The sequence below is a fragment of the Heptranchias perlo genome, chromosome 3, assembly GCF_035084215.1.
Source record: "Heptranchias perlo isolate sHepPer1 chromosome 3, sHepPer1.hap1, whole genome shotgun sequence".
In the NCBI taxonomy this organism is placed as follows: domain Eukaryota; kingdom Metazoa; phylum Chordata; class Chondrichthyes; order Hexanchiformes; family Hexanchidae; genus Heptranchias; species Heptranchias perlo.
The window spans coordinates 20,358,804-20,371,105 of NC_090327.1; the positions used below are offsets into that span (position 1 = coordinate 20,358,804).

Sequence of the window (12,302 nt, forward strand, 5' to 3'; positions counted from 1 at the left end):
CATAGGTAGAAGGAGTGAAAACCAGGAAGAAGAAGAATTGAGAATGGTTATGGAAAGCACTGTGAAAGCAGGTGGAATCATGACAAAGAGCAGGGGAAGTAACGCATATGCAACTGTGCTGCACCTCAGATTTACAAAAGGCAGTGTTAGCAATGGACAATGTGTTAGCTATGACGAAGAAGCATGCGGGGTGAACTACCACTGAAATAAGACTTCAGGAAATCAAAACAGCAAGTGGAACATAACTATAGTATACATCCCTGCAGGGACACTGTAGTTGGTCCTTTGCAAAAAGAGAGGTCACAGCATCTGTGATACTTATTACAATTTTGTACTCTCAGCAGCCCAAGAAAAATCTATATTTTTTGTTAACAAAAAACAGAAAAGGCTGGAAATACTCAGCCAGTCAGGCAGCATCTGTGGAGAAACAGAAGTCAGTCAACCTTTCAGGACTGCAATTTAGAATTGTTGATATAGCACCCAGGCTGCAGGAACTGGAGGTGCACATTTCACTCTTATTTCATAGCAACAGACAAGACTGGATGCATTTCTTTGTCTGTCATTGTGTTTGACCCAGAAAGAGTACAGATTGATGGGACCAACTGGATTGAGATGGCTCTATTTTCTTTTTGTTAAATCAAATTTTAAATATCATAAATACTCCTGGAGAAGATGACAATAAGAACAAGAAATTTTAAAATATCTGGAACTGAGAACATACTGCTCTTTCAACATCAACCAAATTAACATACATGTAATCGAATCCCAGTTTGTCCACCACCGAGTCAATATTTGTATAGTCATTAAGTTTACTCTAAGGCAGCTTGTCTGTTCAAATCCATTAAGTATAACAGGATTTCATACTGAACGTGTTATCCATACCATCCTGAGGGACTGTGCAGATTCTAATTAGCGAGCATATAGAATGGACGGTAATCTGATCTGCTTTCTAATTGACCAACTTGACCATTATTAATTAGTGAACATCTTCTTGCTGATGATGATTTAGTTCCTAAAAGAAACTCTAGGGATGGCATATGGGATCTCATTGACCATCTGGAGAATAAAATGCAAAACTGGACCTAACAGCAGTACAGATCTTTCTATCCATTAAAGGAATAAATTTAATTTGGTTCAGAAAATGAAAACTGTACATGAAAGTTACTGCACTGTTGAAAAATATCTGGTCATCCAGAAATAAATTTAATAGGAACTTCTTCATAAGGAACTGAAGTAGTACTCAAATTTTATATAGAATTACACAGAATGTGCAGCACAGTAACAGGCCATTTGGCTCAAAAGGTCCGTGCCAGTGTTTATGCTCCACACGAGCCTCCTCCCTCCCTACTTCATCTTACCCTATCAGCATAACCTTCCATTCTTTTCTCCCTCATGTGTTTATCTAGCTTCCCCTTAAATGCATCCAAGCTAGTCGCCTCAACTATTCCTTGTGGTAACGAGTTCCACATTCTAACCACTCTCCGGGTAAAGAAGTTTCTCCTGAATTCCCTATTGGATTTATTAGTTACTATCTTATATTTACAGCCCCCAGCCCTGGTCTCCCCAACAAGCGGAAACATCTTCTCTACGTCTACCCTACCAAATCCTTTCATTATCTTAAAGATCTCTCTCAGCTCACCTCTCAGTCTTTTTTCTAGAGAAAAATTCTGGTATCATCCTAGTAAATCTTTCTTGTACCTTCTCCAGTGCCTATATATCCTTTTTATAATAGAGACCAGAGCTGTTCACAGTACTCCAAGTGTGGTCTAACCACGGTTCTATACAAGTTTAACATAACTTATCTGCTTTTCAATTCTATTCCTCGAGAGATGACCCCCCAGTGCTTTCTTTGCTTTTTTATGATCTTATTAACCAATGTCGCTACTTTTAGTGATCGGTGCATCTGTGCCCCCAGATCTTTCTGCTCCTCTACCCCATTTAGACACTAAGTTTTGATAAAGTTTTTCAATGTATCACTGCTTCTGTCAATTGATTTTCAATGAGAAAAGCTTTGGCTTCCAGTATACAAACAACAGAAAGTTGCAGCCCGCGTCTTACATTTATGGCCCTGCGTTTTATATTTATATTTTATGAACAGGGAGGAATTGTTGCATTCTCTGGCAATTCAATTGTATACGGTGGAATGGGATTATTCTTCAATTTATAAGCTCAGTTTTTCACAGAATGTAACCATTGCAATCTACTGCAGGTTTAAGACCTGACTGTAATACAAGACAATGTCCCACTGTCCCAAAGTATTTACTGCCCTCAGCTTACTACTAGTCTTTATACTAGTTGGTAGGACTGTGTAATTGTAATTATTGAACAATTTTCTTTTTAACACAATTGCTTCTGTATTGTACATTTGTTAGCTCATACAAAAATAAAACAAATCCAATACATCAAAACAATCAACAATTCTTCGATCAAGACCTGGGGTAACAGGAAAGGTAGAATAATGCAGAACAGAGAGAAGCCCATATATAAATTGAAGTAAAGACCATTTGCTTCAAAAAGCAATGCTAATGACAAGTAAAAGATGCTGAGTGGCAAGAATACAGCATCCATAGATTAAAACTTCATCTTCAACCAATGAGTGACAAGTATATATTCTCAGACTCTTGTATGATTTCAAATGTTGCTTTCATGGCACACCTCAGATTCACAAAACATGTGGGCAGGTTTTCTCTTCAGATGCAGTCAGATTTCTACTATGTAAACATTATTTAAGTCTGAACAGGAAATATGCATCCACATACGCACCATCTATCCCAAGTTGCTCCTTTCAATATACAGTGCCGTCCTTCTGAAGCTACACAAAAGCAAGTCTATTTTTTGTTTCAAAACAAAGTTTTCAGGAACACTGGATCTTAAAATCTAAAGCTGAATAGTTTGCAATAATTAGTTTAATTTTCATATTACTAACTAAATGATTTTTTTTTATTAGGCTGACAGAAATTGAATTTTAGATCCAATTTTCCCAGTTAAGATTTCTGTATCAAAATAGAAAATATTTTGAGACAAATCGCAAATCAGATTTTTACTCATTGAAATTAATACTTACACATTGAAATGCAACATAAAATAAAGTTAGCTCTCAGTACAGAAACACATAAAAGATACTCACTCCAATAATTCATAATTGGACTTCTTTTCCAAGGCATTTCCTCGCATTTCCCTATAGAATCTCCTAAAAAAAAAAGGAATTGTTTAATCAAACTATCCTTGACAGTAATGTATTAATTAAACCATTATACATTTGAATCCCTATTCTGCTGACAAATCTCATACAACTACAGAAAAATCTGAGCTTTAGAAAAAAGTTATGTGGACTGCATTACACAAATACGGACAGAACGAACACACCAATTCAAGACTGAGACTGACAGATTTCTATTATATGGATCCATATCCATCAAGAGATATGGATCAACGAAAAGTAAAATGGAATTGAGATACATATCAGCCATAAATTAACTGAATGGGGTAACAGGCTCAAGGGGTTGAATGGTCTACTCCTGTTCCTTAGGGAACCACAGAAAAGCAAAACAAATAAAAAGGTGAACTCTGAAAGGCTTTGTGGTGCAGTGTGTGAGTGTACTAAATGCCTTAAAGAGGAATTATTTCTCAAAGTCTCCATATAATAAGTTCCAAACTCTGGATCATCAGAAGCCAAGACAATCTATGTCATTTTCAAGTACTTCCTAAAAATCGGTTCAAAGAATGTATGGAGAGAAATCAGGAGACTGATTGCCCACTCAGCTAGGAAATACAGCAAGGAAGCTGGAGAAGGCAGAGAAAAATAAATTACAAGACAGTGTTCGGGATAAAGTTATTTTATTAAATGATACTTCACTGTGCATTCCCCATAAGTTTAAATAATAAAATGATAGCATTCAGGATCTGTGACAGATCCTTCTGAACAATTGTTTTTTTAAAATAAACTACCTCCATGGTATACTTTGCACAATTCAATCTAACCTTGTATTACAACAACAACTGGCATTTATATAGCACCTTTAACGTAGTAAAGCACCCCAAGGCACTTCACAGGAGCGTTATCAAACAAAATTTGACACCGAGCCACATTTGGAGAAATTAGGATAGGTGACAAAAGGCTTGATCAAAGAGATAGATTTTAAGGAGCGCCTTAAAGGACGAGAGGTAAAGGGCAGAAGGCTCTCGAGAGGGAATTCCAGAACTTAGGGCCTAGGTAGCTGAAGGCACGGTCGCCGATGGGGATGCGCAAGAGGCCACAATTGGAGAAGCGCAGAGATCTCAAAGGATTGTAGGGCTGGAGGAGGTTACAGAGATAGGCAGGGGCAAGGTCATGGAGGGATTTGAAACAGGGATAAGAATTTTTTAAAAATCGAGGCGTTGCCAGATCGAGAGCCGATGTCGGTCAGCAAGCACAGGGTCGATGGTTGAACAGGTTAGTTCAAGTTAGGATACAGGTGACAGAATTTTGGATGAGCTCGTATTTAAGGAGAGTGCAAGGTTGAAGGAATAGTCGAGTCAAGAGGTAGCAAAGGCATGAATGAGAGTTTCAGCAGCAGATGAGCTGAGGCAGGGGCAGAAATGGGTGATGTTATGGAGGTGGACGTAGGCAGTCTTGGTGATGGAGAGGGTATGGGGTCAGAAACTCAGCTCAGAGTGAAAAAGGACGTCAAGGTTGCGAACAGTCTGGTTCAGCATCAGACAGCGGCCAGAGAAGGGGATGCAGTTGGTGGCTTGGGAATTGTAGTTCAATTCAAGGTCAAAATGACGTTAACAAGCTACAGGTCAATACTAATCATCATCCAGGTGTCTTATTAAACTGGTGTACACCTTTCCAGCAGATTGAAATAAGCAGCTGAAGACAGTTGAGTGTTAACCAGAATCAAGACTCTGGTCTATTGCTGGAATGTAGTGGGGCCTGTGCGTTTGCAAAGTCAGTGAAATTAACTTCGTTTTGTTCCAATTTGACATCAATAAGTATGCCTATATCATCTAAGCTACAGTACAACCTAAAGGCAACATTTGCAATTACCCACATGTTGGAGCTGCAAGGGTCTTTCACACACTTCAATGAAGCATGCTTTGGGTCAGGTCAAGACTTGTCTTGTGATGGACCATACAAAATAAACTTGCAATATTAATTATCTGCCAAGAACAGTTTCCCGCATCATGGAAGACAACTGAGGCTCAACTATAAGTAGTAACTAAGTCAGTCTTCAAAATCACAAAGAAAAATAAAAGTGTAAAAAGCAACACAGTCTCCATGTCAGGATGTGGAGATGCCGGTGATGGACTGGGGTTGTCTCCATGTCAGGAGTAAGGGCTATATTTTCCTCTGTTCTCTACATTTGTACCTACTTTCTTGCTAAAATTAGTGAATGGTGAAAAATAGCCCCAAGATACTCTCTTCACTGGCACCAAGTATGAATGAGACATCAAGCTGGTGCAAAAATTCTGGTAAGAATCAGATTATACTGAAAACAGAGTACTTTGGGGAAAAAAAACATATTGGAAGCTTCTGACACATCCCAAAAATTGTAAACAATTTTACAACACCAAAAAGGTATGCTGTGACAAAAGTTTTTGTTAACACATCAGTATGCGTTCTCATTTGCAAGTAATGGAGAGGCGGGAGCTTCAGAAAATGTTTGGTAAAAAGATGACTTTCATGCTTGCTGCTGCAATCTCATTATTTCTGATGAAAACGTAGCAATTTTAGGCCTTCCATTGTTGTTTTAAGAGAAAAGAGTACTTTAGAAGTAAAATGATAACATTATTAAAATGCTTGGAACATTGGGCATATCAAGAAAACACATCCCCATACTTGATCCGTAAAACCCACAATTTGCCCTTAAGTAACAAAATGCTGAACAATGCCATAGTGTGTCAGTCTTAAAATGCAGGGAGGAGAAGGGACAGAAAAAACAACAAATTGACATGTCCCAAGCTGTGCAAATTCTATTAGCCAAATCAACAAAGGCCAGCTGGAATTACCCATTTTTAACCACTTACTGACTACTTCCAGTCCAGAGTTGCAACTGAGACACAAAATATTTAGGTTAAATTGGCTCACTTGCTGACTTCGCTTTAGTTTATTTCATTATTTTTGAATGAACATTTCTGCAATACCCAATTAAGTAATATGCCAGAATCTACCAAGTCAAAAATCTCTTAAGTTTATCTGCATAGGCAAAGTTACACAAGACAGACTTACCTGATCTCAAGGCATCCCAGCTTCAGTGCAATATCCTGGTCCACCTGATCTGCTATGTCCAGCATATAATCATTCTTGACCTAAACAATGAATATATATTCACTAAGACCAAACTGAGCAGAAAATGTGATAGAATAAGCACTAAGTATTTTGAGCTATTCTGCAGATTAACCATATGGCACCGAATGCTACAAACTAGTTTGGATACCTGGAGATCTGAATCCAAAACTTATATATAATTAGGTGTGAATGATAAACATGCCAATGTGTGTAAGGCAAAGAATTACTCAAATTTCCATATGGCATGGAATTCTCATAAATCCCAAACATGTTCCATTACATCTTTTTATGAACAAGGGTAGATTTAAACTGCAAAGTAGTCATTAAATTGTCTCATTTCTGAAATGATTAATAAAAGCTTGACACATTTTTCAATTAATTTTACAATTGCATACAGTTTTGGTCTCCATACTTAAGAAAAGACATACTTGCTCTCGAGGCAGTACAAAGAAGGTTCACTCGGTTAATCCCGGGGATGAGGGGGCGGACATATGAGGAGAGGTTGAGTAGATTGGGACTCCACTCATTGGAGTTCAGAAGAATGAGAGGCGATCTTATTGAAACATATAAGATTGTGAAGGGGCTTGATCGGGTGGATGCAGTAAGGATGTTCCCAAAGATGGGTGAAACTAGAACTAGGGGGCATAATCTTAGAATAAGGGGCTGCTCTTTCAAAACTGAGATGAGGAGAAACTTCTTCACTCAGAGGGTGGTAGGTCTGTGGAATTTGCTGCCCCAGGAAGCTGTGGAAGCTACATCATTAGATAAATTTAAAACAGAAATAGACAGTTTTCTAGAAGTAAAGGGAATTAGGGGTTATGGGGAGCGGGCAGGAAATTGGACATGAAGCTGAGTTCGGATCGGTCAATGCCCTGTGGGTGGCGGAGAGGGCCCAGGGGCTGTGTGGCCGGGTCCTGCTCCGACTTCTTGTGTTCTTTAGATTTGTGGTTGGGATCAGATCAGCCATGATCTTATTGAATGGCGGAGCAGGCTCGAGGGGCCGACTGGCCTACTCCTGCTCCTATTTCTTATGTTCTTATGTAATATTCTGCTCCATAACTTTTTTCAGTGATCAACAAAACTACAAAAAACAATTTAATCTGAGGTTTGTGGATGATGCAGTAAACCATTCACCCGAGAATTCGGAAGAGTACCTAATTTGCACGGGCTGGAGAGTCTATCTGCGGTGGCTGTTAACTCCATTCAGCTGGAAATATCTAGCACCACTTTTGGGGGCTTGCCCATGCCCTCTGACCCCATTCAGTGCCTTTAAGCTTCCCGTGTTTGGGGACTAGTCCAGATGTCATCATAAATATTTAGTCGTCTTTGGGGATTCAGGCCACTTCTCGGCCTGAACGCCGCCCCCCACATCCCACTCCAGGATGGGGCCCACTTGCACCAATCTGGAGGCTGGTACGTCTGAAGTCTCTTGGTGTACTGGCCTCCAGTCCAATGTTGGGTCCTAACCATGCCACCAGTTAGACCAAGACTTCCAGGATTACCTGGAGTCAATGGGAAAAAATCCTAATGACAGGTTAGAAATGGAAGACTTGAGCTGGGGCATAGGGTTGGAGCTAGGATGGGCTAAAGCCATTGATAGGATGATCACAAGATTTTGAAGTCTATGAGTTGAGAGACTTAGAGCCAATGGTGGTTGGTGAGGACATGGATGATAAATGTGTGGGATCTGGTGCAGGATAGGGTGGAGAGGAGCTGGTTAGGCTGGTAAGGAGAGTATTGGAGAAATTGAGCTTTAAAGTGAGACGGTTATCGATGGTAGTTTTAGTGGTGATGGGTATGGCAGAGAACAGGAAAGGTTCTGGAGGTGGAAATAAACAGACCATCTGCAAGGTATCAGATGTAGGGTCATACAGGACACAGAGATTGTGTACCTCCTTAAATGCAGTAGTACAAAAACATTCTTGCTTTATATTGCAATAGTAGAACAGTCCAGGTACTTAGGAGCATATTAAAATATTTCCATTGGTCAGACTCTTAAAGTTTGTGAAGTTGAGTGTTGGTTGTTGATCTAAAATGTCAGTTTAACAGGTTAGCATTTGGAAAGAAGAGCTTTTTATTGTGTACACAACTGTAAAACTGTTGCTTGAAGGAAACTGCTTATTGTACACTTAATGGGCTTTCAGGGGTGCAAGCAATGGGACTAAAATGTAACGGTTACAAAAATACAATACAGAAGTCCATGACTGCACTTGGCTCAAACCATATTCCCCAGAAACTGAATTACCAATTATGGTTGGATCATCAGGGTACAGAGGCCAGAGTCCAAGATATTCAGCCACAGGGATGAAGGAATCAGAAAAAGGGAAGAAAAACAAAAAGGCAAAGAAACTTAAGCCACTCTCGTATCTCCCAGCCGCCAAATATCAAACAATAGAAACCTGGGAATATTTTTGTAGCAGGATCTAAAACGGAGCATGTAAATACATTGTTATATAAATTACATGATTAACATTAAAGTGCAGGGTAAGTAGTTCAATAAATGAAAGCTTTTGTACAAAAATAGTGTCTGAAAACTATACATTTGATCAGGATTACAAATGTTAAGCCAAAGTTGCGTTTCTGATCCACAGGGCAGTGTTTCAAATTACTTTGGGGAGATTTTCCTAGGTCTGCGCCCAGGCCTATTAGGTTGCCTGGGTGCAGTGAATTTCACAAAATCAGGCAGGTTGGAGTGCGCATCTGTGAAAGATTCTGCCCAATTTAAATTAGTGGAAGAAAAATTGGGTGGGTTTCTTTACAGGTGTGCCCTCCGACTCATCTGATTTTCTGATATTCACTGCACCCAGGAAATCCAGTGCACCAGGGTGCAGACCCTGGAGAATATCTCCTTGTATGTCTTATAAAGCAAAAGTACTTACTTACTTAGTATTATTTGTGTGTTATTTGTGGTTTAGTTTCAAGATTGTTGTTAATATAATTTTTTTTTTACCTAGAATTACTATCCTGTATGTTAAAATGCATATTTAGAGCATCCCTCACAAAAGGACAATGCTTTGTTCTAAGTGGAAGATTGCTCTTCTGATTTTAATCTGACAGTTTTAAGTGGAGTACTTGAAGTGCACTTTTAAAGCACTGCCACACCACACAATTTATATCAACGCAGTAAAAGGCCCACAATCTCAAAAAAAATGTGCACACCCATTTGTGATTAAATATTCAGAAATCTCCACAGGTCAGTAATGAATACTGCAACTGAATCCTGCTTCTCTTCTTTTTTGGTTATCCTTATAACACCAATAAGATCACAAGAACAGCAGGAGAAGTACAAGACAGATCAGGAAGAAAATCTGTGGTCAATAGCAATGTTAGCAGTTCCCAGCATATGGTTGACCTTACAGGCATCCGAAAGAGAAAACTATTATTCTCCCACTTTATTGAATAGAAATATGCTTCTGTTAATCGTTATATTATCAAGATTTTTGTAGTTTTAACGCATGCATTAGGCAAGTGTCTGTTTTGCGAAGCCATTTATTTGCATAACAAATATAACACGTTACCAAAATTCAACAAGAACATGTTAGCACGTTATTTCTGTGAACATTTAAGCACCAAGTGTTTATTTATTTTTCCCGAACCCTTTGAAAATAAGAGGGGTGACATTTCATGTTCAAAATTCCTAAGAACATCAAAGGGGAATGTTAAGTAAGCTAATTAGACTTTTAAAAACATTGGTGTGCTATGCAACTTACATTAAGTAAAATTAAAAACAGTCTCCTTAAAATCATTTGAGACCCAAAACATTTCAAAATTCCTACAGGCAATTAATTGCCAAGAAAGTCAACTTAGCAAACTTCACTTTGACAAACAACAAAGGAAAACATATCACAAATAAATACACTCAATACTGCCATAACACTATATTTTGAAAAATCTACATCAAGATACAACAAAACTACTGCATAGAAACAAGCCATTCGGCCCAATTGGTCGATGCCGGGGTTTATGCTCCACATGAGCCTCTTCCCTCCCTACTTCATAGAATCATAGAAAGGTTACAGCACGGAAGGAGGCCATTCAGCCCATCATTCAGACCATGCCGGCTCTATGCAAGAGCAATCCAGCTAGTCACACACCCACACTATCCCCATAGCCCTGCAAATTTTTCCCTTTCAAGTACTTATCCAGTTCCCTTTTGAAAGCCACGATTGAATCTGCCTCCACCACCCACTTAGGCAGTGCTATCCAGATCCTAACCACTTGCCGTGTAAAAAAGTTTTTCCTCATGTCACCTTTGGTTCTTTTGCCAAATCCTTAAATCTATGTTCTCTGGTTCTTGACCATTCCGCCAATGGGAACAGTTTCTCTCTATCTATTCTGTCTAGACCCTTTATGATTTTGAATACCTCTATCAAATCTCCTCTCAACCTTCTCTGTTCCAAGGAAAACAACTCCAGCTTCTCCAGTTTACCCACGTAACTTAAGTCCCTCATCCCAGGAATCATTCTAGTAAATCTCTTCTGCACCCTCTCTAAGGCCTTCACATCTTTCCTAAAGTGCGGTGCCCAGTACTGGACACAATACTCCAGTTGTGGTAGAACCAGTGTTTTATAAAGATTCATGACATCCTTGCTTTTGTACTCTCTGCCTCTATATAAAGCCCAGGATTCCATATGCTTTTTTAACTGCTTTCTCAACCTGCCCTGCCACTTTCAACGATTTGTGCACATATACCCCCAGATCTCTCTGTTCCTGTACTCCTTTTAGAATTGTGCCCTCCAGTTTATATTGCCTCTCCACGTTCTTCCTACCAAAATGTATCACTTTGCATTTTTCTGTGTTAAATTTCATCTGCCACGTGTCCACCCATCCAACCCCATCAGGATACCCTTCTAGTCCTTCCTCACTCGTGCTCATCTAGCTTCCCCTTAAATGCATTTATGCTATTTGCCTCAACTACTCTTTGTGGTAGCACGACCCACATTCTTACCACTCTCTGGGTGAAGAAGTTTCTCCTGAATTCCCTATCAGATTCATTAGTGACTATTTTGCATTTATGATCTCAAGTTTTCAACTCCCCAACAAGTGGAAACATTTTCTCTATGTCTATCCTGTAGCTATACTTAAAGTAGATAGGGACACCCGGTCCGGATGGGATGCATCCTAGGTTGCTGAAGTACTGGCCATAAACTTCCAAACATCTGTAGATACGGGGGTCGTGCCAGAGCACTGGAGAATTGCAAATGTTACACACCTGTTCAAAAAAGGGTGTAACGATAAACCCAGCAACTATAGGCCTGTCAATTTAACTTCGGTGGTGGGGAAACTTTTAGAATTGATATTCTGGTACAGAATTAACACTTGGAAAGCCAGCATGGATTTGCTAAAGGCAAATTGTGTTTAACTAACTTGATTGAGTTTTTTTGATGAGGTAACAGAGAGGGTAGATAAGGGCAATGTAGTTGATGTGACTGCAGGGCATTCTGGAGGGGGAGGGTGAACAGCCAGTAGTCGTGGTCCATATTGGTACCAACGACATTGGTAAAAAAAGGGATGAGGTTCTGCAAGGTGAATTTAAGGAGTTAGGAGATAAATTAAAAAGCAGGACTTCAAAAGGTAGTGATCTCAGGATTACTACCAGTGCCACGTGCTAGTGAGTATAGGAACAGGAGAATAGACAGGATGAATGCGTGGCTGCAGGGATGGTGCAGGAGGGAGGGATTTAGATTCCTGGGACATTGGGACCGGTTCTGGGGAAGGTGGGACCTGCACAAGCGGGATGGGTTACACCCGAGCAGGACCGGGACCAATGTCCTCGCGGGGGTGTTTGCTGGTGCTGTTGGGGAAGGTTTAAACTAGAGTGGCAAGGGGATGGGAACCTGAGCGGGGAGTCAGAGGGGAATAAAGTTGAGAGCAGCAAGAGAGGGGAAGACCCAGGGGAAATCTACAATACAAATAGCACAAACAGTTGTTCAAGAATAAGTGAAAGGGAAATGAGTAGAGCAGCGGAAAGAAAGTGTACTTTAGGCATGACAGATAAAATAAAAACTAGAAGGCGTAAGGCGATTAACCC

The 12,302-nt window shown here is 39.8% G+C and overlaps 1 protein-coding gene across 7 annotated transcripts in view; it reads right to left on the minus strand.

Moving 5' to 3' along the window:
- LOC137310916 (focal adhesion kinase 1) overlaps positions 1-12,302 on the minus strand; it is a 585,674-nt gene that overhangs the window by 267,511 nt on the left and 305,861 nt on the right. For all 7 annotated transcript variants that reach the window (XM_067978464.1, XM_067978455.1, XM_067978457.1 and 4 more), the window contains 2 exons: positions 6,212-6,291; positions 3,128-3,190 (listed from right to left, as the gene is read on the minus strand). In XM_067978464.1, coding sequence (XP_067834565.1) covers positions 3,128-3,190; positions 6,212-6,291 — 143 coding nt within the window. The remainder of the gene's footprint in view (positions 1-3,127; positions 3,191-6,211; positions 6,292-12,302) is intronic.